General features: G+C 42.4%; 1 protein-coding gene across 4 annotated transcripts in view; it reads right to left on the reverse strand.

Annotated features, from left to right (window-relative positions):
• Positions 1–27,230, reverse strand: part of LOC126407807 (serine/threonine-protein kinase BRSK2-like) — a 198,809-nt gene that overhangs the window by 35,172 nt on the left and 136,407 nt on the right. For all 4 annotated transcript variants that reach the window (XM_050073031.1, XM_050073030.1, XM_050073028.1 and 1 more), the window contains exons 3-7: positions 26,763–26,848; positions 21,192–21,332; positions 5,844–5,960; positions 695–728; positions 525–593 (exon numbers count right to left, since the gene is read on the reverse strand). In XM_050073031.1, coding sequence (XP_049928988.1) covers positions 525–593; positions 695–728; positions 5,844–5,960; positions 21,192–21,332; positions 26,763–26,848 — 447 coding nt within the window. The remainder of the gene's footprint in view (positions 1–524; positions 594–694; positions 729–5,843; positions 5,961–21,191; positions 21,333–26,762; positions 26,849–27,230) is intronic.

The raw sequence follows: 27,230 nt of genomic DNA on the forward strand, positions 1-27,230 counted from the left end.
CTGTTGATGAAACAAAGCTTCAGGGCTGCATGGCTGGGGAACCACAGACATAATGTAGCTGGAGAATAGACCTGATTATGGATACAGCGTTGTGTGTGGATACAGGATAATGAATAAAAAGATGCCTCTATTCTCTGATCTTTCTGTTGCGCAAGAATTTCAGCTTGAGGGCGTTTCTGAAACATTTTTTTCCCCAGTAAGACCTTCTAAATGAAAGGATTTGGAATTTAACTCCCTGAACCCTGAGTTTCTGTTTGAGGCTCCGTGGCGGGTTCAAGCTCCATCTTCTCATTCCATTAGGGTCAGCGTCGAGTCAACAGCGAGAGTGCAAAGTTGGGAATGTCCTGTCGCAAGGCTGACTTGCTTTCTACTTTTGAGCCATTACAGCTGGTGGAGCGGCTGGTCGTACTGTTTGGCTATAAATGGGAGGCCACACTTCATGCTTTGCCATATTTCTTTGGAGAATACGAAACTGTATGTCAGTCCAATCGCCATCACTTAGTAAAGAACAAGCTCCCACTCACCACCAACAGGGCAAAAAGAATGACCCCACAGCTCCAGACGTCTGCTTTCCTCCCATCATACTTCTCTCCCTAAGGACGAGAGAGTGTTTGTTAGGGCAGAGTGTAAGGGTTGGTTAAAATAAGATGATGAACTATTAAAAAAAAATATGACTCAGTGAAAAATGACTCACCCTGATGACCTCTGGACAGGCGTAGTGTGGAGATCTGTTGGGAAAACAGAAAAAAAGTGCATGAATTCAGGAAATAACACAAGGAAAGAAGGAAATCTAGGTTATTTAAGGACTTCTCCGTTTGTATTCCTGTACTGCAGAGTAAGTCTAGGTTATAAAACCATGACACAACACACATTAAACAGTCAAACACCACTGCATGAAAATGTAAAAAGAACAATTCAGGCAGACAATAAATGTCTCAAGTGAGCATAGATCAAGATGTGCTTTGGAAGTTTAGACGTCCCGAGGGTGTTTGGATGTCCTCCTGCTTGCTCACTCAAGGGCATCCTCTCACAGCAGACAGTGAACAGACCCCACTAATCTTTACTGCACCTGGATGGGCTGACAGTAAACCCAATGACTAGATTGACACATCAATATCGTATGAAGATTTATGGAGCTGCTCCGTAAAGCCACTGGCTATGAGAAGCTGTGGAGCGACTTGTTATTCTATACATACAGTGGCGCTTTTGCAGCTCTTTGACATTGCCAAACTCACTCCCTGGAAGTAAAAAGAAAAGGAGTAGTGATAATCCATGTTTTGCAAACCAAAGACCACTTTAGCTACAGGATGTTTCTTTGTTTCACTGATTTTGGGCAACGCTCTGCTCATTTTTCAACATGCCTACGTGTGACGGCGAACAGAAAGCAAATCAGGCACCTGTCTCCCCAAACTTCTCAGCCCGTGCTGGTGATATGATACGTCCTCCGCCTCCTTCTCCCGCTCACTCTAATCTAACACCGGGATATTTGGCTCTAATGAGAGACTATCTGAAGTCTGTAAACATGGCGCCCATTAGCTTGGCTGTTGTCTTGTGTGCTCATGAATACCAGCCCTGACGGCGCGGCTCCCTCTGGCTGTCAAAATACTGGCCGATAACAAACACTGCCGCCATGTCGACAGGGGAAGCTCAAACACGAGCCTATGCAAATACGGAACCTCCTGATTGCAAGTGTCAGAGTGCATTATGCAGATGAGCGGGGAATGAAAATAAAAAACAAGCCTGAGATTTGCACTAGTTATGCCTCATGAGTGCCATCGCACACGAGCCACAGCTGGAACCAGCGTGAATATAAACTAATTATTTGCAGGGGCTTTAGGTGGCAAACACAGAGTGAAGGTAAAGACTGGAATACATGCATCTGAGCTGAATCCTAATTTGCCAGTGCTTGAACACTAAATCAGTCAGCCATATCATCTAGAGGATATGTTTAGAAGAGCTCACCTCTCTTCTACTCTGACCTATAATTCTATGGCTTACTTTCCATGTATGCCCACGTATGTCTGCTTTTAAACTCCATACTTGATAATCTCCTCACTGTTGGACTTGTTAAAACTTCCAAAGTCATGTGGCAAGGGTCCATGAGTATTCATGACTTCCTGCTGTGCCTTACCTGCATTTAATGGCCTAACTTAATTAAAGGTGTATATAAAGTTCATTTAATTTTAGCGTAGCTTACCACATTAAAATTCTGGCCACATATAAAAACCAACACATCATGAAATATATATCAGGTTAAAAAATCCCTTGCTGCTCATACCAGAAGTTCACACTATAGACTAGGATACTAAAGATAAATAGAGAGCTGTGAGAGCCACTTCCCTGCAACCAGAGTGAAAAATGCAGCCTTTTGAAGAACAGTTGTGCGTGGGTTGACATAACATCAGTCTTTTCTTGCTCATTTATTCTCTCAACCTAACACTGCTAACATCACATAAATAGCATTAACAGACGGAACAGAAAATTTGCCGTTATTATTCCGAGGGCAACAAATAGCAGTGTAGTGGGACAGAATGCTGCTCTAAGTGGTTTGCCCGACAGCACGAAGACAGATAACGCATTTGGTTAAGGACCTGAGATTGTACTCAAGCAGACGGTTGAAGTGGGGAAACAAAAAGGATAAAGATGCATGAAAAGCTCTCTTTATCTACAAGGGCCTATCAGTGTCAGACTGTTTGCAGAGAGATGTCTGGACCAAAAATGTATTCATAAGTTAACCGCAAGATTATACACAGCACATTGCCTACAGTTTGCACGATGAGTCACATGAGCTTGAGAGATATGAGGTCGTATGGAGCAGTGAAAAAAAACAGCAGTATGGGCCGGCAGTATTGAGGAAACACTGAGATATGTGGTTGTCTTTATGAAAATTCATCTTTTTGAGCCAAATTTGTGCGGCTCCTGACTGCTTACGAGATAATTTCCTTTCATTAATCAAAGCAACAGAACTGAACAAACAGCAAGCGCTGATGAACTCGCAGCTGGGCTTACAACAGAGAGAGAGAGAGAGATTGTGCGCGCCTTCCTGGATCCATATTTGTACGTGCTCGTCAGCGCCTCCGCTCATCTATATATGTGTGTGCATGTATTTATGTATGTGGTACGAGGCTCCCCCTACTCTACCTGTGGCGAGTCTCATCTTCACTCAGCTCCATTACCCGTGGCAAATGGAATACATTTGTGTCAGACGGCTGCATGGTGAGAGGGGGCCAGATAAATGTGTTTAATTAAAAACTGTCATATCTACACTTAGAGATGGGACAGTCAGAAGAGCATGAATAATCAATAACCACGCATACAGTGTATGGCGCATTCACATGTATTAGGCAAGACACACAAACTTCCTGTGAGACACACGCTCACGCACACATACGGAGCGGGATGCGATGATGGAGCTGAGAGTGGAACGAAAACTGAACTACTTTGACTTGGGCTGTGTGTGGGAGTGTGGGAGTCTGTGCCTGCATCTGTGAGACAGCTCTGTGTTCCCACCAGCAACAAGTACCTTTAGCACTTTGCAAACGTATGTGGGGGGACTAAGCAGATGCACTGCACCTGGATCTGGATAGCAGCACTGCTCAGAGTGGGAGCAGAACGCAATCAAATATAGATACAGCTGGTCGACGGGATAATGCAAAAAGCTGAGTACGAGCTGTCGCATTCTGCGGCCTTTCTAGGAAAAGGAAACACATCAGCGTGGTCATCATGGGCTGCAGAGTGACTCAATCTTGCACATTTTACTTGCAGATAGCGATGCACACTGCTCTCACTTGGCTTGATTTCTACCGATGAGTCATGAGAGCTTAGGCACTGCGCTACTGCTGGAAAAAAATTATGCAACAGTTTCAGCTGCATGCTTGTGTGCGCGCATGCACGCGCTTAAATGTGCGTGCGTGTGAGAGGGAGTCAGAGACAGACACAGAGATGACCAAACAAGCTGAGGACAAAGGGTCCAAGAGGTCGGGGATGAACTAAGCCTCGCCGGCTCTGTGTGCGCATGTGTGTTTGTGGAATTGCGTGTGTTCAAGTGTGTGTAATTTCAGTTGTGGCTGATTTGGAGGTATAATCTGGACAGAATCAGGTCTGAGCTGGGGACAGATGTCACAGCGGCCTCTCTATCTCCTCGCCCTGCACGCAGTGTCATGTGTAGCCACAAAGCAGAGATTCTCCCCAAGACATCCAGATCACACAAAAATACCACATGATTTACATCTACTGGACTGATTTAGAGTCCGTCATATGCCGTTCTCACTGAACAGATATTTTTCTGAATCTACAGAAGACACACATTAAAATGGCCCTGTTCAGACTGCCAGCCAAAACCTTTATTTGCATATCCAGATTGTATCCAGATTAATGTTATGAAGTTTGGACAGCAGTAAAAACCCATGAAATGTGATTTGTGCAAATCTGATCCAAACCACATATGGAGGCGGTTTGAATTGGGATTTCAATCAGATTTCTACAGATGAGTCTCGGTCCGGCCGCTCTGGCTGCTCAAATCTGATTTCAAAGTGTCTTTGAACATAATGCACAACGCTGATGTCAAATCCAGAGTGTTGAGCAGATCCATGCTGCTACTAGCAGAGCACTAAAGAGGACAACATGAGGAACAACAGTCCGTGGACGAATGCCAAAATAGTTTGCGGGGTGAAATGATGGACCTCCATTTCTCATGCTTCTCTGTTGGAAAGCAAAGTCACCAGCATTGCTACATGGTTACTGACACCTACGTCTTTACCACAGCAACCCAGGCAGACAGGCTGGTGATATCCGGACACGAATATGATCTGATTACCTGCAAATAACAGTGCACACAGTCTGTCTTCATTATCTAATTTGAGAGACAAATCTAATTTGCCTGTGTGACCCCCTTCATTATTTTAAGCTCCAAATTGATTTTCTTTTTCCTTGTGTGCCAAGTTACGCATAATCTTCACAGGAAGCCCTAAAAATCACAAAATTTGAAATGTTCTTTTCGTGTTTTAACTTGTGAACCCTGCCTACTAAGATTGATCAAAGGCTCGAGCTCCACTAGCTGAGCAATCCTGTTTTACTTCGGGCATACAAGAGTTCATTAAGTGGAAAAATAAAACAAAAAATTGGCTGTGCTTATGTGTTGACATCTCATTTCCAGTGTGAACTTCAGGCAATGAAAGTGCTTGGAGAACAACTTTCTGGACAGCAGTGAAATCTTCCTGTTAATCCATGCTGTCACTGAGTTTATGAGCCCAGCACTTAAAAGTAAACCATCATCAACTGCGGCTTTTATTGACAGACGTGACCCTGTGTGCTGTTCACTATGCTTCAGGGTTAAATAAAACACACACCCACAATATGGATGACCATACTGGAAAGACTTTGAAAGTGACTTTTCCTGCAAGAGAATTCATTACAGTCGTTGCGGGATTGATGGGCCTGGCGTGGTCGTGACTGCCGGATCATAAAAACCCAGCGTCAGATATGAGGAGACGGAGAGCAGTAATGTGTGTCCGTGGCCCTGGCCCTGCTCACAGCCAGATAGCACTCTGTGTGAGAGACGCCAACCGTCTCTCCTCGAGAGATCAACACCACACGATAACAGAGGCTTTGAGAACGCGGCACCTCGCAGAGGGCTTGATAGCTCCACTCATCATCCTCTATTGCTTCTCCACTCTGCTCTCCGTCTCTCTCTGTTGCATACCAGCAACTCCATGTGCCCTCCAACTACGACCTATTTTTACCTTCGGGACATTCTTAGAATCGTCTAAATTGCAACCCCCAGAGGATGTGAGTCAGACATTGCATCAGAAAGCGTGCATCACCATGATTTCTGTATCGCTTACCCGCAGCTGGTTTCCAGCAGACTGTCGCCGACCTGAAGGGAGGCCATGCCGAAGTCTGCTATCCTGATGTTGTTCTTTTCATCTAGCAACAGGTTCTCAGGCTTCAGATCCCTGTGGCTGAAAGAGACAGAAACATAAAACAGTTAATGAAACATGAAAGAGCTCATCATACGTTTTTTAACTAGTAAAACTGAGGAGAAACTAAAGGTATGCTGCAAACACCTGCAGATAAAGCCTGGATAAACATCCGCGCAGGCAACTGTGAACAACACAGCATCTTAACCTGTTACCGAGCGCCCTTCTCCTCTCTGCTACACCTCTCTCTTTGATCCGTCCATGCTCAAACTAGGGGGCCCCCACCTCAGCGCCGGGCTGGTACGAGGTGTGACAGCCCCCTGCTGTGTCCTTTTCTCCTTCTGTTTCCCTCTCTCTTCGCCCTCCCATCCCCGTCCTCTCATCTCCCAGACAGCCACCAGCAAACAGGCCGACCAAAGGGCGTCAAGGGGAGCCGGCCGCAGAGGTGGTGTTCATTAGCTGCCATTCATTACCGCTAAGCACAGCGAGGGGGATAATATCCAGCGGACATCATCTACCTCCTCAAGAAAGACCATTGAGAGGAAGATCTTCGTTAGATCACGTATGCCGTTGCTGTGTCGGAGGTTAAAATCTCAATTTTGATGAGTGACTGTTCAAAAGCAGAGCAGCATTAGGGCTTTATCGTGCATTTAACATCTCTTCCATGGTCGAGGGTTGTCTCACATCATAACGTGCTTTTCTTGTGATGTCTACCGGGGCTGAGGGAAGCACCACGTGGGCATGCACTGATAGCTATCCATCTTTCTTCTCTGCATTCTTACATACTGTATGTGTATACTTGGTTACCTCCCTCTACGTTTTTTGTAATCAGTAGGAGAGTTACAGAGCCACAGGGCTGTCAGGATGTCATGAACTAGACTTTCATCTTCTCTTTAGACTAATGATAGAAAGGGGAGAGGAGCAATAGCTGGATGCATCCGCCTTTGAAGAGTGCCTCATCACAATGGACGTTTAACCTTAGATGACATCAGCTGCTGTACAACTCGTTTTCCTGTCCTGAGGGATTAGCTGTCAGCTGGTTTGTTATCACGCTGGCAGTCTCTGTGATCCCTGCTATAATTGAAATAAAACACAGATAGCATCTAAAACAGTTCTCCCCAGGCTAAAACCTTTATCAATTCACACAACCAACCATCATCTGGCAGTGATGTCAGGCTCCTGACATCACAGAGTTAGTCTTTTAACTAATACCGTCAAAGCACATGAGGAAGGAACAAACATTTGCCAAACTGCTGAGGCGCTACCAGTGTGAGGTTGTACCGGACGTCTCCCTCTGTTCCTGCTGGCGTCTTCGTCAACATGCCTGATTAAATAATGCTTTAAAAAATAATGTCTCTCCCGGCATCTAAATGTTTCAGACAGCTGAAAGTTACAAATCACTTGTGACTGGAGCTTAAACATGACAGAAGGTCAAATCGTAACTTTGTAGACACAGGGACCAGAAGACAGGCCCAGAAGGATGGTAAATAATTTGGTGTGACATCAGTGACAAAAGATACAGCAATGACAGCGCTGATTGTGCCAAGTGTGCACAACAGTGTGCAAACATCGTTTACTATTGACATCATAGCGGAGATAACCCGCCGATCCTAACGGACCCCAATCATAGAACCATGGCCTCAACAGAGTCATAAATATCTAAGTACTCTCCAACTGTCAGCCTCAGATGCAAAAATGCACACTAAATCATTACCTAAAAGGCCCATAAACGTGGCATTAACATTGTGTAATCACAAGCCTATCATATGTAAAACACAAAGAGCCGAACCTCAAGAGACCGATCTGCGAAAGAAAGAAGGCAACAGCGTATTTATCCACCGACAGCATCAAGGGGACAAATTGCATCTGGATGCTTTATTGGTTGTCAAGACCTTGGTATCCATAATAGGACATTAAACTGCCTCTCTGACACATTAGGCTGCACTTTGCAACTGTAATCTTGCTCACACAGCAGGCCTTGCAGCAGGGATATCTCCGCGTTGCACTCATATGTCATACAGGAGGAGACGCTGTTAAACGAAATCCAACAGCTGCAATGAGCTTGAATGTAACTGCAGTTTATCTTCTCGGAGATTCGGAAGCTGTGCGCTGCTAGCGAGTCTTGGAGGGATGCTTTTTTTAATAAAATACTCTAAATGTCATGAGTGCATATTGTTTTTTGCGCAGGTGTTTTGTGCAGGAAATGAAAGAATATAAATGTTAGTGCGATGCTCGACCCATATAAAACACAGCACAGAAAAATAAAAACACGAAAGGAAGGCTACAATTTAAGGCCGACTACTGTCATTCATTATAGCTGCATATATATTTTAACGCATGCTACCTTGATCTGTGGCACAGGCCTCACACTACGCTCCTACGATGCCGTTCAGTGTAATTTACAGGGCACATATGCATGTCTACATGCTGTCTGAGCAAGGTTTACACCCCACTGGGGTTGTTAGACATGATTCTTGCAATTTAACACCAAGCTCTTAATTGCCTGTGATCATTTGCACATATCATGCTGATATGTTCTGTTTTACACAAGGTTGGGTCTGTCCTCTTGGGGCTCACATCCCTATAATATCCCAGATGTGTTTATGATGATGAGCGGTTTTCTAACTAAATTCTCCAGCCTAAGGAAAATATACTTTCCCCATTGTGACACATTTGACATTCACTATGTTTAATATTGCCTCTCGTTAAGCCTGCGTTAGCGCACCGAGATATGTGGCGCTAATTAGCTAAACCGGAACACTTGAAACTAACACTAATGGCTCAAATGCATCTTTCTGACATATTAACATGCCTGGGAAGTAGCACACCTGTTTTTGCATTTTCATGAAGTGCTAAAGCTATCCCGGCACCATCATTGTTAGCTGAAGTGGGGTTTTTAACCATCGTTGGGAGCTGAAATGCACCCATTTAGCCTCCAGCGCACCTCTGTGTCATCCTCCTCTTTCTATCTTTGCTTTTTTTCCCTCTCAAACTTTTTTTAGGCTTCTGTTGACCCAATTAGAGCGAGAGACCAAGCACATTCACTGAAAATGCTTTAGGCTAATATTCTATCGCATTAGCAAAGGGGGACAACATTCTGGCTGCTGACTTCGATGTGCTAGGCACAATCGTTCATTAGCCGGTGGGGTTAATTGTGTATTAAGAGCAATGAGGGATGAGAAAGATAAAGTTGTCTTTTTTTCCCCGTGTTTTGCTGTCTAATGAAATTGCTCTGTTTTTTGTATTTTTGCTTCAAGCAAGTGATTGGTGAATGTGTTTTGCTGTTTTATTATTCTGTAGTTAATGTCTTTTTCTGCTTCAGAGTAAGTGATACCACATTTGGAACACAATTTGTTCAAGGTACAGATATGAAGCAAGGCCAGGTGTGTGCAAGGTACTCACATGATGTCACAAGCACTAATAAATTAAAGGTTTATATTCAGCCCTTCAGAAAACTTGTAATCTAATTTTATTACGATAATAACAAGGAAAGGACGAATAAGTACAATTGCCTGAACATGTCTTTCACCACACTACCCTAACAATACTAGCGTTTTGGCCACAGCATAACAGCTACACAAAGAAATTACTTCAAGACAATTCAGTAACAGATGATTAAACAGCAAAAAACTAACGGCTGTAACGTATCTAATAGCTGATGCTACTTTGCAGCCCCCTGCTCACAAGAACATACACCATTTTATTGAATTGTCTCATATACTGTAAAATTTCACTTAATAGCCCCGGGCTATTACTTGCTTAAATCACTGAATTCAAATAGGCTTATATTTGGGATCGCCTTTAATTAAATATTATAATTAAAATGAAATATTTTTCCACTTAAATATTACTTTGAAATTAGGCTTTGAATAACATATCTATTGTGAATCATTCATTTGATCTAGCTCTGACAGATGGGAAATCAGAGAGAGAGTGAGTTTTGACACTTGTTTTACAGCACCCAGCATACTGACACAACACCACTTTATCTTGTTAAAACAATATTCATGGGGCGTCAGTGGCTTAGTGGTAGAGCAGGCGCCCCATGTACAAGGCTGTTGCCGCAGCGGCCCGGGTTCGACTCCAGCCTGTAGCCCTTTGCTGCATGTCACTCCCTCTCTCTCTCCCCCCTTCACACTCATCTGTCCTATTGATTAAAGGCTTAAAAATGCCCCCCAAAAAATCATAACTTGGATTGATTTTTATGAAAAACCCCTTTGATTCTTTTGATCTGTGGACCCTGGCAGACTAAATGAATATGACTAACTAACTGATTAAACCTGGAATGGACACATATTCTGACTTTCTGACAGCTTCAGTGGAAGGGCGTCACCGCATGTTTTTTGGTCGTGCTGGAGAATCTAACAGAGTTAACAATGTAGCATCTCCAGGTTGACAAAAGTTTAATTACTTTTTAAGCATTTATTTCTGTATGCAAGTCTAAACAGCTATCTAACCTTAGCTCAGGTCTGTAACCAACAACCGGGTTTTATACATCCAAAGAACTTCTATAAAATGAGCTGCTTGGCAACAAGATCAGGCGTATAATTGAGACAGGCCTTTATTTGTCAAAATGGCAGCCAGACTCAGCTAGTAAAAGGGACTAGGCTTTTAATTGAAGTGTTTTCATTGTTTCTAGTGACAAATATTACAGAATCATATTTAGTGGGCTTCCAATGCTACCGAAAAGCAACAATAAGAAACAATCAATGGTCACTGAACAAGTGTCAACTAACATTGTCCATTGCCAAAGCTCTGAATATTGTCCGAATGTCTTATGTCAACTTTTAACAACATACTATATCAACAGTGATTTCCTTTAAAAGGAACAGTGCGTGGGATTTAGTGGCATCTAGTGGTGAAGACTGCAGATTGCAACCAACTGAAACGTGCAAACTCACAGTTTAAATTCCTTTATTGTTCATTGCTAAGAAGGTTTTTACCTGAATGGCCCTATCTAGACCTAGAGTTTCATTTGTCTGTTTTGGGCTACTGTAAAAACATGGCAGTGCAACATGGCGGACTGGATGGAAGAGGACCTGCTCCCTATGCAGATATAAATGGCTCATTCTAAAGAAACAAAAAGTGCAACGATTCCTATTTTCGGGTGTTGATACACCAAAGAAAACATACTTATACATTATGTTCCATTGCCCATGCATCCCCCTAAATCCTACACACTGGACATTTAATATGTTTGCTAGTAAGTCAGTCAAAGAACAATTTCAGATACAGCTATTTTTTTCTGTGAGTTGAAGTTCCATCATATCACCTTTGGTCAATTTGATCTCACATCGTCACCATGACCTTCAAAGTTTACCTGAATAGCTACAGTACAGTACTTAGTGCTTCTTCATACTGGTGTCCTTCACATTTCTCCTCTCATATTATTTGCATTTAAACTGGATTAAAAATTGAGAGTGAGGCACAAAGCTATCTTTTACACACAAGATTTGCCTCTCCAGTGACTGGTTACAAGAGCGTTCCATCTTGTGCCATCTGGGGCATTTCTATCTGTTCCTCTGGGGGGGGTTTGGAGCAACACCGGGGAAGTAATGCATTGTTGCATGTAATGCAGTGAGTCGAAAGTGGGATTACAGTGATGGCTAGTTTTATAATAAACAAACTATTTGCTTTGTTGTGCCAAATCTTTGTGTGCAACCCAGCGTTTGCTCTTAATCCAGAGGAGTTTGACTGAGGAAGATAGGATGAGCAGCGGACCTTCAAGGCAGAATAAACAGACATGCTGTCAGAAAAGCATTGGAGTGAAGGAGTGGCATAGATATTAAAAACCCATAGCAGCATAAGGCATCCAATACAGACAGTCATGGTGGTGCAGAATTCCTCTAAAAATAGTCCACTGTGCCTGGTCAATACTAGACAACTGGAACACTTTTTATCAATACCTATGTCTGGTTATCATTTTTCACTTTTATTGTCTAAACAACCTGCTGTTTATGTTCTCTTTACTGCCGCTTTTACTTTACCTTCCATTTACCCCATTCTTCACCTCTCTCTTTAAACCAGCCCTCTCACCTTTTCCTGCTACAATTCCCCTCACAACCACCAGCCCATTCCCCCTAAATCAAGCACCATAAACCAACCTACTACTTTTGTTCTCCCTCCCCTGGCTCCATTTTCCATACCCATTTTGCCCATCCCATTTCCATTTCTCCATTCCACCTCCCCTCAACATCAACTTCCCTCCGCTCACCCAGTTACACCTCAATGCTTTAACTGTCTCTGCAGGAGAGGAAAATATCAGAAAATGTTAAAAGACAAGGAGAGAGAGAGAGAAAAGATTTCCACTCTGTGTTGTTAGCAACCATCAGCCGTAATGATGATAGGCTATAAGTACTGGCTTTCTGCACGGAGGCAGACAGACAGACAGTCTGTCATCTGCGGGAAACTCTCCTAAGAATATCAACAAACACAGCCACAAGGGCACGGGCTGCTCCTGATAGAGGAATGGATGCACGGAGTATAGAGGATGATCGTAGGCTAACATGAAGTGCATGCTGTATAGATATTACATTAGATGACAGACAAAGAAGTTGTGTCGTGCATTTCCATTCAGCTTTATGCTAATACTAGGAGTTGGGTGCAGTGAGGTAAACAGCTGGTGGCAAGTTTCCACTCTGGTGCCATTAAATCATCGCACATGTGGAGCGCATATTAAAATAATAATTGAAATAGCATCAGTCAAAACACAAATGATGGAAAACAATGTCGAAAACGTGATGGAAATATTGCATCTGTGTTTGTTTCATGTATTAATTTGAGGAAGGTTATATTCTCCTCATTGGCCCTCACACATCTGCCACTCTTCTGTTGTCTACTCAGTGGAGCGGAAGCCTGAGTGACAAATGAGTCACATGCTTCATAGACGACATAATTTATTGGCTACGTCTGAACTTGGCTGCATCTTGTTTTCATTGATAAACCAACTTTTCCACCACAGCTGGAAGTGTAAAAACTTTTAAGCATTATTTCAACTATCAGTGTGGCATTTCTACTGTTTTTTTAGTGCACAAATTGAAAATACAGATAAAAACAGCAGGATGAAAACACACTAAGTGAAAAGTAAAGCCTCATTTACACTGCTTGGTAAGCCACGGCTCAACTCATCGTGCATGGAACCACTATTTTTTGGTTTTCCATTGGCAAAAGTTGTGGATAATACCTAGATTTTTTTTAATACCGCCTCGGTCGAGGTTCAAAGCAAGCTGAGTCAATGCTAGAGGGTGGAGTGAGAACACTACAGACAACTAATTGGTCAAAGAGAATCGCCACTAGCACGACACAGGACATCCTGCACAAACCTGCCATTTTTAAACAGCCAAGCTAACTGAGAGACAATCGTACCATGCACTGATTCCATAACAAAAATATTAATGGGATCTGCTTATTTCCTCCAACTGATCTCAGTCTCCAAAAAAAATAAATGCATTGTTGTAACCTGTAAGGGATAAAATCTCTATGTGGACTCCAGGTGTCTCATTCATAAAACAGTACATAGGATCCATACTAAAAAAGTACGTATGAACAAAAGCCAAAAAGGTTAAAAGGCAAATAATATTCAACAATTTCTACATCAGGTTTCCATCTCACCATCTGTGTCACCCATTTCCTGTCTCCAAAATGCTCGAAAGCATGGGTCAAAGTTTCTCCCATCAAGTCTGTTTTTATTAGGGGTGCTCGCGATTAGCCGTCTTATTCAGTCTGTGTGTTATGGACAGTAACTGGTGGAGGATACAAGTTCACTGGAAGACCAAAAATAATTTGCATGTGGCACTCCCAGCCCCTGGAAGGGAGGAATAAAGCAGCTAATGATGGAGGGAGAGTGGGAGACGCAGAGTGAGTGAGAAAGGTGGTTTTGGATGATGTGCATGATTATGCCACTGCGTGGGTTTAATGTGACTTCTGGACCAGGTGTTTGTTTGTGCACGTGTAGGTGGCGGTAATAATCAGTGTCAGGGATTCGAAGCTGTGTGACCGTGTGTGTGTGAGCATGTATGATGAAGCTTTGAGCTTTACAGAAAAGGGGTTCCCTTCCAAGGTGCAGCAGCATTCCCTGCCTTACTAGGTGGGGTGCCTGGAGTCAATTTATGTGACAGATAGTCTTTAATTCTTACCCACACACATTCACTTTGTATTGAACACACATGGGGGGTGTTAACTGGGTTACAGGGGGAGAGGCCAAAGTCATTACTAAACAAACAGAACAGGGGTGAGAGAGAGGACAGAGTGTGTTCTGGTCAGGGTGGAATTGTGCTTCTTTTTCTGGGGATTGGTGTGCAAGTGTGTTTGCTCATGCCCATGCAAACGTAGGTGAAGTAAATGTCTGCTTGTACAGCATATGAGAAAGTAGAGTGATGGGAGTGGGTGGTTAAAATGACTGGGGAGTGATACAGGGGTGTGTTTGGTGTCAACTCTGGCTCACTCGACCTCCTATCCTGGGTATAATCTCACTGTGGCTTCAGAAACACTGGAAAAAATCAATACCACACTCCTTCATTGCTCACATGAGAACAGAAACATTGTGCATTAGCTTTATCACAGGAAACCGGAGCGGGCCATGCTTTCTACAGCAAGTTTGAGTGTAGTAAAAAGGTAGCCAACTGTGTAGATAATGACAAATGCCATTCAAATTAACCTCTCGTCATCTGTTTCAAAAGCTGGGTGATGAAAAAGCACACAAGCAGCTTGAGAAGTGTTCAAGGAAAATACACTTTACTCCTCTCAATCAATCTGCGTCTCTGCTGGGTGTCTGCAGTTATGGCAGACTGCCACATCGACTTCTCTGGAGAGTGCATACAGTGTAGCAGATGTGGATTTTGTTGGATGTCAAAACTGACAAGCTGCAGCTGAAGCTGTTGTGGGGATTCCCTCTCAGGTAAACAAGGAAGTGAATTACCTGAAATATAATACCACATCTTTCACGCGTCTGCTTTGTTGTTCTGACCTTGAGCAACAAACTGAATCCGAAGCAGCTCTCGGAGAGATGTTCTGTAGCTGACCTTGACCTCTGACATCCCTGTAGTGGGGCTGAAAGATGGACTTTGATGAAGATCAATGATATATCCTATCATTATGTGGGTTGTAGTCTCATCTCTTTTCTAACCAGACTGTCAGTCTATCTCCGTATCTGAGTCATAGGCGGCAGATCTCACATTGGCAGACTTAACTATTAATATCCAAACACAAGACTTGTCTTAGTCAGGAGGAGAGAGGGGAATAATTTGACACTGTATCTATATAAACTTACAATGCAGATTTTCTCTCACTGCCTCAGCATTCATTATAAATATGTCTTACTGACGATTCCTTTCTCGTGTCTGTTTCTATCCTACCCTTACCTATCTGTGCCTCATCTCCCTCGTCAGCTATCCCCGTGCGCTTCACTTTGTCCCTTTCTCTTCCTCCATGTAAAAAAAAGTAAACTCTGCCGAAAATCAGAGCGCGATCTGAATCAGGCAGCGGAAACACTGAGTCATAAACAGCCCTCTACGCTCTTTCATTCATATCCCTGCTCACATCCATCTGGCTCAAGAGAGATATTTGGGGATGGGACGTGGGCGGAGGGCGGAAGCATGAGGCAAAGGGAAGAAGTGAAGAAGGGAGGTGTGCAGAAAAGGAGGGTAGAGGAGCATGTGTTTACCCCCCTATGCACGGTGAATCACGGAGAAAAAAAAAAGAGCACTTCTAATGGCCTGTGTAGGTCCCCTGCGCAGGCAAGTAGAAATGGAAGAAATGATTGCAGAAACGCTTTTTTATTGAGGGGATGCTGGGATCTCATTAGTGGGAATGGAAGGGAGGTGAGAAGGGTTGCGTCTGTCTGTCTGTTTGCCCCTAATTGAGGTTGGGAGGAGGGCGAGTGGGTGCAGCAACACTCCCAAATAATCCTCCTCATGATAAATTTACAAGGCATCATTTTCTACGAGCGTTAGCGAGGGGATTTAAGCAGCTAAGACAGAGAGACAGCGGCAACGCAAATCAGGACGGGAGAGATAAATCTGCTGGTGAATCTTACAACAAAAGAGCCGCGATAATCTATGTATGTGCATGCACTTAATGTCAGTCCCAGATGCTTTCTCTTAATTGGAGTAATCTGTTCTTCTCACAGTCGGTTATTTACACAGACTGATAAAAGACTTCTAACTTTCATTCCCTCAGGTCGGACAGTTTTGTTCTATTTCCAGTGGTACAAGAGTTATCGCTGCTTTTTTTAATCTCTTTGAGAATTCAAGATGGAATCTATCAACTACCTGTTTGATGCTTCAAAGAATAAAATCATCTCAAGTGCACTGTCCCGAGACAATCAGTGAAGTATAAAGTAATTCTGACACAAGGACGTAGTAGCTTGTGCTGTGTATAAGGGCTCCCACAATGGCTTTATTATTAAACACTACAGCAGCGGCTACAATGTAACTGCCTCCTCTATAATGTGCAAAAACACAAAGCTTATCAAATCAAAGAAATTCAACCGTACCTAATCATACCATGACAAACCAGTTTAATTATGTCCCTTTAATTGTCCATGCAACATTATGTAAATCTACCTCACAGGCATGTAGCACTCGGCATCAGGTTCTAAGGAATATGATACCATATCTGTTTTCAGCGGCTTGGTTTCCCCTTCGTCATCAACTTTCAAGTATACTAAACCGTGCAGAGAACAGAAGAAAAGCCTCAGTCTCTCCAGCGCTTTCAGTCACAATAGCCTTGGCACAAAAGTTATGATGGAATCACATAAATTGTTATCACGAGTCGACCGGCCGGCTAGCAATCGCAGTGCCGCACGATAAAACCCTCTCTGGTCATGGCCGTGCCGTGCCATGGCTGTGACGGGGTTTTATGATGATGTCTTAATGTTTGTAATGTGACGCCCCTGTCTGTGAATATTACAGTGGTGTGAGAAGCAAAGAAACAAGCTAATAACATGCAGCATAATCAACCTAGGTCCTATTTAACCATCTATAGTGCATTGTCTTAAGTGCAGGTGCAAGTACATACAGGGAGTATCTAACTCCACTTCAATGGTTAAACATTGCATAATCTGGGTACAAAGTAAGGCGCAAGGAGCAAAAGTATTCAGTGTATTTAGTCCCTTAATTAATCATGGGTGTGATCCCTTTAAAAGACAGGAGTGTCTGCACCTGGAACTTTGCTATTGACATGGCAGATTGGGCAAACTAGAAGAGTGCGTGGTCTTCTGCTGAGAGTAATCCTGTCAGAGCATTACTGTCACTGCAGCAAATATCGAGGGACGTTTAAGCAGTGAAACTAAAAATGGCAGTTACAACCTTGAAAGAGGGAACAGAACTAAACTTTTAGCTTTTGAAATAATCAGTGAAGTAATACTCTCTGTCTCTCTTCATAGAGTCTGCTGTGAGACAACACCTCTGCAGCTCTGCTCTGCTCTCTGCTATGTTCACATTCTAGCCAATGTTATTAATATTTTCCTCATTAATGATGTATTATTTTACCCACCCTGTTCATCCTTTGGTGCTTCACAAGCAGAGTGGAATTGCCTTGTGTAGGCCCATCTTACTATCTGAATAACCTGCCCTTTAAATAGCGGGAAAACACTCTGCCATTCTGACTGTAGACCAGGTTTTTGTTGGGTAATGGTGCAATCACATTTCATTGCCCCTGATCACACTTCATTTTTAAGGCCTACATGCCTATGTGCACCATATGGCAAAGACGTACAATTGCTACTTACACAACATGGGCGCTGGCCATTAAAATGACTACTGCGCCAGTCTGAAACAAGCAATGTGCGCTGCTTTGCACTGGGTGCAAGATCGGGTCCCATGAGTGACCTCAGAATTCTTATCAATAATTCAAGTGGAGTTGCACCTATGATCTGGTCTTTATTCTGACCTTTCTCTTCTAAGAAACAGGACAGCTTTAAAATAGGATTGACAGAACAAAACCAGTATAAATATAAAAGAAACATTACAGAAGTACGAGAGAGAACTATTAGACTAACCACTAATAACACAGGTGAGCACCAATGCAGAGTGGGAACACTGTAACACCAACCTCTGTCCCATCTCTCGCCTGTACAATTACTGTGTTTCACCTCATTTTTCATGCTTATATCTCCATGTACTCTACTTGTTTTCACCTGGCACCTGCTGTAAAGCATGGCTGGCCATGCTTAACGCCCTTGATATGATCATTCCTTGCGACTGATCAGGTGAATGTAGTTTTATATTTTGTTGCTATCACGTCATTCAGTTTTTTTCCCATTTCTCTAAAGTCACTGGAGATTAAATTGTGACCAAGGTAAAAATAAATACACTTGAACTCATTCCGCTCTATGGTCCTTGTGCTCTGCTGTGCAGGCACAGGAGGACAAAATGCAGAGCAAAGGCATACGCTCTCTGAAGAGGAAGAAAAAAAAACCCTTCACTCTCTGCTTTAAGATCACAAATGGATACACGAAACACACACGCACACACAGAAACGAGCGCTCCGAATCAGTCCCCGCTGACATGTTTGACTTCTCAAGTATATATGATTGCCTCTAGTCTATGAGGTTGTAAACAGTTAAATTACCCCCTGAAGCCAAACACAATGCATCACATTAGTAAGTACCTAGAAGCAAATTCTAACAAATACAATGCATCAACACTGAGCAGAGCACAGTAAAGAAAATGTGCTGCGTATTAACAAAAAGTCACTTCTGTGTAGCTCTAAAAATGATACCTGAGCACTGTATCTGGAGGAGGAGTGAAACATCTCTATTTCAAGCATAACAATGATGTGCTAGAAAGCTATTATTTAGTCATTACAATAACCACTCTTAGTAGTCTCAGATGTTTCATGAGAAACTATCTTTTAGCTAATTATAAGAAATACATCTCACACTGTTGAGTCAGTTATATTTTTAGGCTATGTTCACATTACAGGGCTTAATGCTCAATTCTGCTTTTTTCCCCAGATCTGATCTTCCTGCCTGGACTGTTCACATTCATATTTGAAGTGACACATAATCTGACATCAGTGTGAACAAATCTCTGCACTGAAATGCCTCACATGTGACCAATAACGTCACACACATGCACATTGTCACAACATCAAAAATGGAACATTTGCAAAACAGGCATAGTTGTGCACACGTCCATCCCCTGAAGGTTTTGCTATGGATGTCGGATGACAATTGCTCATATGCTGAGAAGCAGACTGCCCACTGTTCTGAAGGGCTCCTTCTCCGACGGCACTCTTCAAACAAAGCATACGGCTAATTATTAAGCAAAATAACATAATTGGACCTTTGTTTGCTTTCAGGATACAGGGCTGTCGAGAAAAGGGAAATTTTCGAGCTATTGACGATTCGAGAATATGAGCTCTTGGAACAATGGCTCGAGGGTGAGAAGACAAAGAAACTCAGAACGCTGAGCTACAACTCTATAAGTAGGTCTGTAAAGAGAGGTGTGGGTGCGGCCAGGAGAGGAGTCAGAAGTAGTGGGGAGGGTGGAGGGTTTGACACAGAAACAGTTTCTCCAAAATTTTAGGATGTCCAGGGCTACATTTCAATATCTCTGTCGGTATCTTACGACAACGTTGTCATGGCATGCAGGCAAGCTGTCCCGGTCAGAAAGTGTCTGGTAGCCTTCTGTAGTTTCAACTGATCACTCAGACACTGTATGATGAGTGATCTGCATCTGCACAGTTAAGTATGATGTGCAAAAAACATGGATGTATGAATCAAACACATGAATTCCAATACCGTTGTCACAGCGGTCACATGGCCAGTGATTGGATATGTATCAGATTTAGGACCACATCTGACAGTGGCCCAGATCTGATTGGACAAAAGCCATATTCCTGTGTCCACACTGCTCTGAAAACAATCACATCTATGTCACATGAGAGCAAAAAAATCCCATGTGGGCTGCATTATCTGGCCATATGACGCGATACATGTTGGTGTATTTGACTCCGTCTATTTGACATATGTCAACCATCCTCAGCTTTTTAAGCTGAAACTTTAATAACAAAGAGGAAAAATAAACACTTTCATAACAAGCAATATCAAGTTTTCTCAGTTCTGTAATCTCCATATTGAATCACTGGTTTGAAACCTAAACAGCACTCTCAAGCTATGAATAAACTGATTGAAATTTAGATTGTAGATTCACTTCAGGAAGAATCTGTATCTTTTTAAAATTCATTATTTGGGAAGTTATTATTTGTTCAATGTTGTATGACAACTAAATTGACTTCGTTACACCTCCTGGGTATGCTTGTTTATTGGCTGTTTTGTCTTTTTAAATGTATGTGATGGTTTTATGCAGACAGGGAAGGTGTTTTTTTATGGTTTTAAGCCCAAGTACCTGATAATAGATAGTCATGTGGTGTTTACTGTTGTCTAAAATGGCATGGTGACTCAGTGTAAAGTTAGAGTGAGTACCAGAACTTCTGTGTAATTCATTGTGAATCCACTTTATATGACAAAGATATGTAAGTGTAGACGGACTAGGGCCCCGTTTTTTGTTTCTTGATCGGTCGTACTTCTGGGAGAGTTTTAACCCCCAGATTAAGCTGCAGAGTGAGCACTTTCATGCTGCTCTCCGGTACAGGCAGCTGTAGACCCAGACCCAGGGTGATTCTATGTGAGATGGAGACAGCTGCCCAGAGCTCTGTCAGCCTCGTGCCTTCTGCTTAGAAGTGGTGAATTTACAACTGACAGCAACTTAATACAATACTGTCTCTGGCTTTTGTTTGATATCTAGTGTCTGCAAAAGATGCTGATTTCCGATCCGTTGTTAGCGTGGTTAGCATGAATGAGGGCTAACTTGGCTTGTTTACTATATTATGGAAACGTTGCTGTCTCTCTAAATTCAATATGGAGGGCCAGATAGTTGAATATTTGTATTGAACCAAATCCAATTTGACCAATATAATTCTGAGTTGGGTACAGCCCTAAAATGGAGGCAGGATTCCACTTCATATATTAGGTTTACTTTTATGCGTAGACAGATCATCTCACATACTATTGTAATTGATTACACTTAATTAAATGAATGTATTCACTTGTTATAGTTGTTTTACTTTAACTTACTTTTATCCATGTATAGTAAAACCTAAACATTATCTTCCCTTTCTTATTATTGCCCCACTTGTTGTCCATTTTGTCTCCCAGCAGTGAAAAGCGTCTATGAATAGCATCAATAAGAGACAGGTGGGATGTTTTCATTCAGTGTTTTTACCAGCACACTCCCACCAGTCTTTCTGCACGCAAATCATTTCACTTACCATATGGAATGACTGTGGCAAAAATCCAGGGCAGACATGATCTGTCTGAAGAATTTCCTGGCCTCTTTAGGTGTTAACCTGCCCTTCTTCACCAAGTAGTCAAACAGCTCACCACCAGACACATGTTCTAGCACAAGGTACCTGAGAGAAAGAAAGACAGAGCGAGAAAGGGAAATCAGTTCAAGAAATAACCGCTGAAAAAGCACACATAGAAAATAACGATATCCCTTATAGAGACAGGGAAATATACCTGTTCTCCACAGAGCTCTGAAACGGCACTGAAAAAACAAGGAAAGCTCAGGACCTCAGAGGTCTGTAAGAACTGGAGCAATATGGGAAAAATAGTTCCCTTACAGCTGTTATACACAGACAAAACACCCAGGATCAATGATCTGATCTCCCCAAAGTCATATCATGTTGACAGTTTATTTTTCATTCTGTCATCTGTAAGCTGTCCCCACAGTCTGAGAATGAAGCATGCCAACAGTGTATTACAATATATGTGAAGGGTTCTGATATACTATACACTCTGACCTCCGATGGGAGGCATCAGAGGGATGATAAAGTTGTGTTACACCACAAAAAGATGGAAAAGTTGTGTGAAAAGCTCTTAGACATAAGGGATTTAGAAGCTTGTAAATTCTGCTAAGGTGCAGACGCTGTAAGCTTCTGTGACAGTCTTTGTCTCAGCACTCGGTTAATCAAGCGAAGGAGACAAAAGAGAGGAAGAAAGAGAGATATTGGGGAAAAAAAGTTCCCTGCTATAGATATGCAGTACTTGTGTTGTAATTCCTTCCTTCTTTTACCGTCCCCAAACATGCCTCTACACACAGTCTCCCCTGCCATCACGTTTCTGACGGCCATTCTTCAGGTGGCCTTCGGCCTGTGTGGCTTGTGGGGGAAGACAGTCTGCTCTGGGGCTGCAAGGGGACAGGGAGGAGATTAATCTCTTGCTGGCCCAGGCCGAAAGCTGCATCTGTGGGCTGAGAGCCAGTGTGTGCCCTGCCCCTGCTCCGGACCGGCCTGCTCGTATATCCTGTGCTGAAACTCCCTCCATCTTCACTAGGACAAATTGAAACTCAGACAGGCGGTGAAATACTCCCTTTCTTCTCTCTCTTTCCCTGCTGTGGATGTGTGTGTCTACATGCAAGTCCCCAGGTTTATTGATTACACTACAGTGTTGCGAACTGTACTTGTCAACAGAGCATGTGCCCACTAAATAACCCTTAAAGCCAAAAAAGCTGGCTACGACAAAACCTTGATAGCTTTGGCATGTACTGAATAACAACCGGACCACAGTAGGTGAATGCACATGATTCATATTGTTCCATTATACTGTAAAGTATAATGGCAGCACATAAAAGAGGCGCTCATACTTTATAAATTAAAACTGTTGCATAATATTCATTGTGGAACTGAAAGGGAGCTTTCTAAAGGCTGCTAAAACAAAACTAGTTATGTCACCAGAGTCACCTCAACTAAGAGACTACAATGAAAAGCCTCTTAAAAAAGCAGAGGTGTGGACTTTGAACTGCGGTAAGTGGGCTTTTACCAGGCTGGGATGGTCTAATAAAGAGACGCTAATGAGTTGCATTGTGGGAATTGTAGGATAGAGCATGTTTAGAGCTTGACCTATAATGGGGTCAGGATATCTCATCCTGCGCTGCACAGACTTTGACAAATGGTTTTTTAATCCGTTTCTCGCAAGTACCCCAACTTAATAGAAGTGCAAGACTAAATCACTGGAGTACCACTTTAAATTAACTGCTATATACTTTATTCTCGCTCTCTCGCTGTCTTTAATAGTGTGACTATTACAGCTAGAGTTGGTGACATTTTTATTTGCTTAAATCTATCACTATATTCTGAAAGAAGTACATGAGACAGAGACCCCTTCTCCTTCTCCTACTGCTTCGCATTCGCCAGAATCTACTGTAACACGCCAAAAAAACAACCAATCAGAGCTAAGGAGTCTCTAACTGAACTGTCAATCATGTCAATCACGGCTTGTTAACTGCAGTAAAACTGTCAAACTTGGCAGTGCTGATCAAATGTGAATCAAAATTCTGTTACTGCATTGCTTATGTCTCCCCTCAAATGTTTTCAGGAACGTATTTTTAGTGTACCATTTAGCTGTATAATGTCGACCTAAGTACCAAGCACCGCCCACTGCCTGGACCAACTTTCTCCTTTTACAGCTAAACAGTGCACTAAAATATGTTTCTGAAAACATTTGAGGCGAGAATTTGAGCACAGCGTCAGTTCAGACACGATGTCAAGCTCAGCTCACATCCCAGCTACAGCAGCTGACTGATGGAAGGGAGTCAGCTGATAGATCACATGATTCCTTTTTATGCAACCAATTGGCAAATCTCATTCAGGGTGCCCTATTTAAACTGCTCTGGCCTGCCTACTGTTGCTGCTTCCTCTGCAAGATGCTTTGCAACCTGCCTCCTCCTTTTCATGCTGTATCTGACTTATCAGTGTCATTTCTGTTTTCCCTTTATGCTTACTCTGTTCTGTTCCTAGGGGGTCTTTGCTGCTGCCTTAGGCTTTCCATGTAGGCGCATGGAAGGGCAGGGAAGTTTACTCCCTCTCCCTGCCTAAGGCTTTCCTCATTTGCACATGGAAGGGCAGAGAGGTGTGCTCTCTCCACCTTAGGGCTTTCCACACAGGCTTTCCATGTAGGCGCATAGAAGAGGCTTTCTGCGTAACCTGAGGAAAGGCAGAGAGGCCCCAGAACAGAGCTATACCTCCAAATATAATACTGCAAATGGAAATAAAAGTTGTCTTCTCTAGTGTTCCTGACTGAAATAAACAATACAATAACACAATCTTGATCCATACATGATAAACGTTGCTTAGTTTGATGGTTTGACTGCAGTTTGTGAGCACTGATTCACATGTCTGACAGTTGCGTTAGAGACTCCTCAGCTCTGATGTGTTGTTTTCATTGACATGATGTAATGCCATTAGAAATGCCACAAGGTGGCGCGACCTAAAGCTCATCTGGTAGAGTGTGCACCCCGTATAGGCTTAGTCCTTTGCAGCAGCCAGGGTACAATTCCAACCTGCGGCCCTTTGCTGTGTGTCATTGCCTCTCTCTATCCCCACTTTCCTGTCAGTCTCCAGCTGCACTATAATAAAGGCAAAATAGAGTAGGCAGTGGAATATGATTTTTTTTCACAGATTATCTGTCTCATTTAGTGCTGTGTGAATAAAGAGACAGTTTCAGCAAATATGAAAAAAAGTTATTTTCTTTATGAAAGTTACAAATCACAGTTTATAAGAAACATCATCACATTTTCAGCAATGTGAGTTGTGAATGTGGGACTTTGGGCTCATCATTTCCATATGGTATTTCAGCAAACACAAATAGGTCTTTGAGAGGATTTGTCTTGCATGTGTTACCATTCATTATTTTGTTACCTTTTCAAAACTGCAGCAAAAAGCTGAAATAAAACAGCTCATAGCAACACTGTTACAAATCAAGTGTACTTATATGGGTTATGAGCTTTTTTTCAGCGACCATTTTTCATTCTCAAAAGCATAATTTATACCAACATCATGGTGTGATCATTCATTCATTTCGAGCAATGAAATATCCATAAATAAAATATTGGTGGGCTATGTATCAAACTCCTTCTACGTCTCCCTCACCTCTTGTACACACACACACCACACCATTTTAAACAGCTTGTGGTGGGATCTGTGCCAGCAGCATAATAAATCTTAAAAGCTCTGGGACTGCTTGCTCAAAAGTGTGTCTATCATTTATTGGCTTTGAAGTGGAGATATCTCAGGAAGACTAAACAATATTCATCTAAAAGAAGACATCACTGATGCGGAGCGCCGAGTGCACTCAAGTCACTCGTGATTCAAATGTAAAGCAATTTGTCTTAGGGGAGGCTACTAGTGACCAACTGTCAAAAGTGATGAAGCAACGGGCACAAAATGTGATTTTAATAATCCAATTATACGATGAATCACAATATTCTGCTATTCCTATCATTTTAAAGGATGACATGTACAGTACTGCATGTCCAATCCCATTTGGCCTGTAAGCTCAAGATGAGAACTAATTGAATTTAGTTGACAAACAGTCCTCTGTGGATCAAGAGGGCTACTATAAGCTACTGATGGGCTTGTCACTCACCGCTGTTAAAGTTTGCTAATAGATTTATGTGTGTGCCTGTGTGTGCCTGCGTGTGCAGCGGCTGCAGCGGCCTAATGCGGCTGCCACTCCCCACGGCTAATGTTTCTTAATGCAATGGTGTTGCCTCTGATAAGCGTGTCATGGTGTTTACATTACGCAGACTTCCTCTCCCTAGCAGTCCCCTAGCGTGTGCGGCTAAATTAAATGCTTCATGCCAATACTAATGGAGCATCAGCCCCTCCAAGGCTATCACTGCTGCCCTCCAATCATAATACAGCAATCATAACTGCTCTGCGGGGCCAACAAAACAATCTGTGGTATTTTAAAGCAAGGGAGCAGGTTTGATTTCAACATTAATGGGGGACACATTAAGCAGAGGGTGTGGGGGCCTCCTTGAGGAAATTTTGAGCGTCCAATACTTCATGTCCTGCATTCTGGTGAAGTTTTATGCATCAGTTTATGGTAGACATGTCTTTATTTATGTGAAAAACCCCCCACAAAATTCAGCCGATGATTCAAAACATAAAAACAGGCTATAATAAAATAATATTCAGTAAGGCTCTCAGGCATTCTGTATTGCTTTCAAATATTTATTCTCCTGTGGATCGCCTTTTCTCATTCAATGTTATCTCTGTTGAGTCAACACACATGGACACTATGCATATTTTACTTTTCCATTCTCCTTTGTGTCTTTTGTTTGGGGAAGTAAATGTGCATGTGACACCTATTCACATCAATGGAGAATTAATTCATTTATTTAATTTATAAACCCCTGGACTTTAATATCTCAATACGTTTCAGCAAGATTTCTGCTCATTTTCAAAACTTTCCGCACAAATATATATCACTTATCGGTGTTCTCTTACAAGTTGAGGCTACTGTTATGATATTTTGAGAGAATTATTGTTATATTACCAAATTAAACCTGTAATGTAACTGGAATAAAGTCATTATGTTTCAAGACAAAAATAAGATACCAAAAAAAATACAGATAAAATGAACAAAAAAACAACAAAACTAAATGAAAACACTTTTAATCAGGCATAAAAGTTTACGCCTATGGGATTTTCCCACGGGCTTCACTGTTCCTTATCCTACTGAATCACTACAAGATACGATTTGTCCCGAATTTCCGCCCACAGAGCTGTTAGTATGCGGATAATATGAACAGGTTTGCTCAAATATTGGTAGGGACAATTCTGTCCTCCCAAAAAACTGGTAGGGCCATGTCACTACCGTCCACATGCAACCTACGCCCTTGTTTTAAAGACTGTTCCAGTTTCCAAAAGAGCACTTGACAATAACGATATACATGAGCCATAAAAGTCTTCATACAAACAATCATTCAGTGCGTGCAGTATATTTAGGATTTAGCATAAATCAGAAGTGGACCACAATCCACTGGTGATACTTACAAGTATTTTTTATTTTCGTAGACATCATGTAGCTTTAAGACATGCGGGTGTTCTATGAGCTTCAGAATAGCTATTTCTCGCTCCACCTGATGAGAAAAGGACAGACAGGGAAAGAGACAGGGAGGGGGAGGGGAGAAAAAAGAGATTTGATTAGTGTAACATCAACACATTTAAGTTCCTAAAAGCACTCCAGGACCAATTGTCCTAATCTGCCCTCTCAAACTGAAACTTTCTTCTCGCTGCTGCCAAACTGAAGTACCAGGGGGGAAAAAACCAACTGACCCCAAAAAACAGCCTGTGATGAGTTCTTGCCAATCGTTTTTCTGAGGTCACCTGTGAAGGTCACTGTTAGAGAGACAAATCTGAGGAGCAGCAATCTGTAATAACACTTCGCACAACCGGCATAAGGGCTTAAAAGGAATGAGTAAACCAATGAAAGGAGCTGACTGGCACTTTCTACTGGCAGAA

Source organism: Epinephelus moara, chromosome 20 (assembly GCF_006386435.1).
Source record: "Epinephelus moara isolate mb chromosome 20, YSFRI_EMoa_1.0, whole genome shotgun sequence".
In the NCBI taxonomy this organism is placed as follows: Eukaryota; Metazoa; Chordata; class Actinopteri; order Perciformes; family Serranidae; genus Epinephelus; species Epinephelus moara.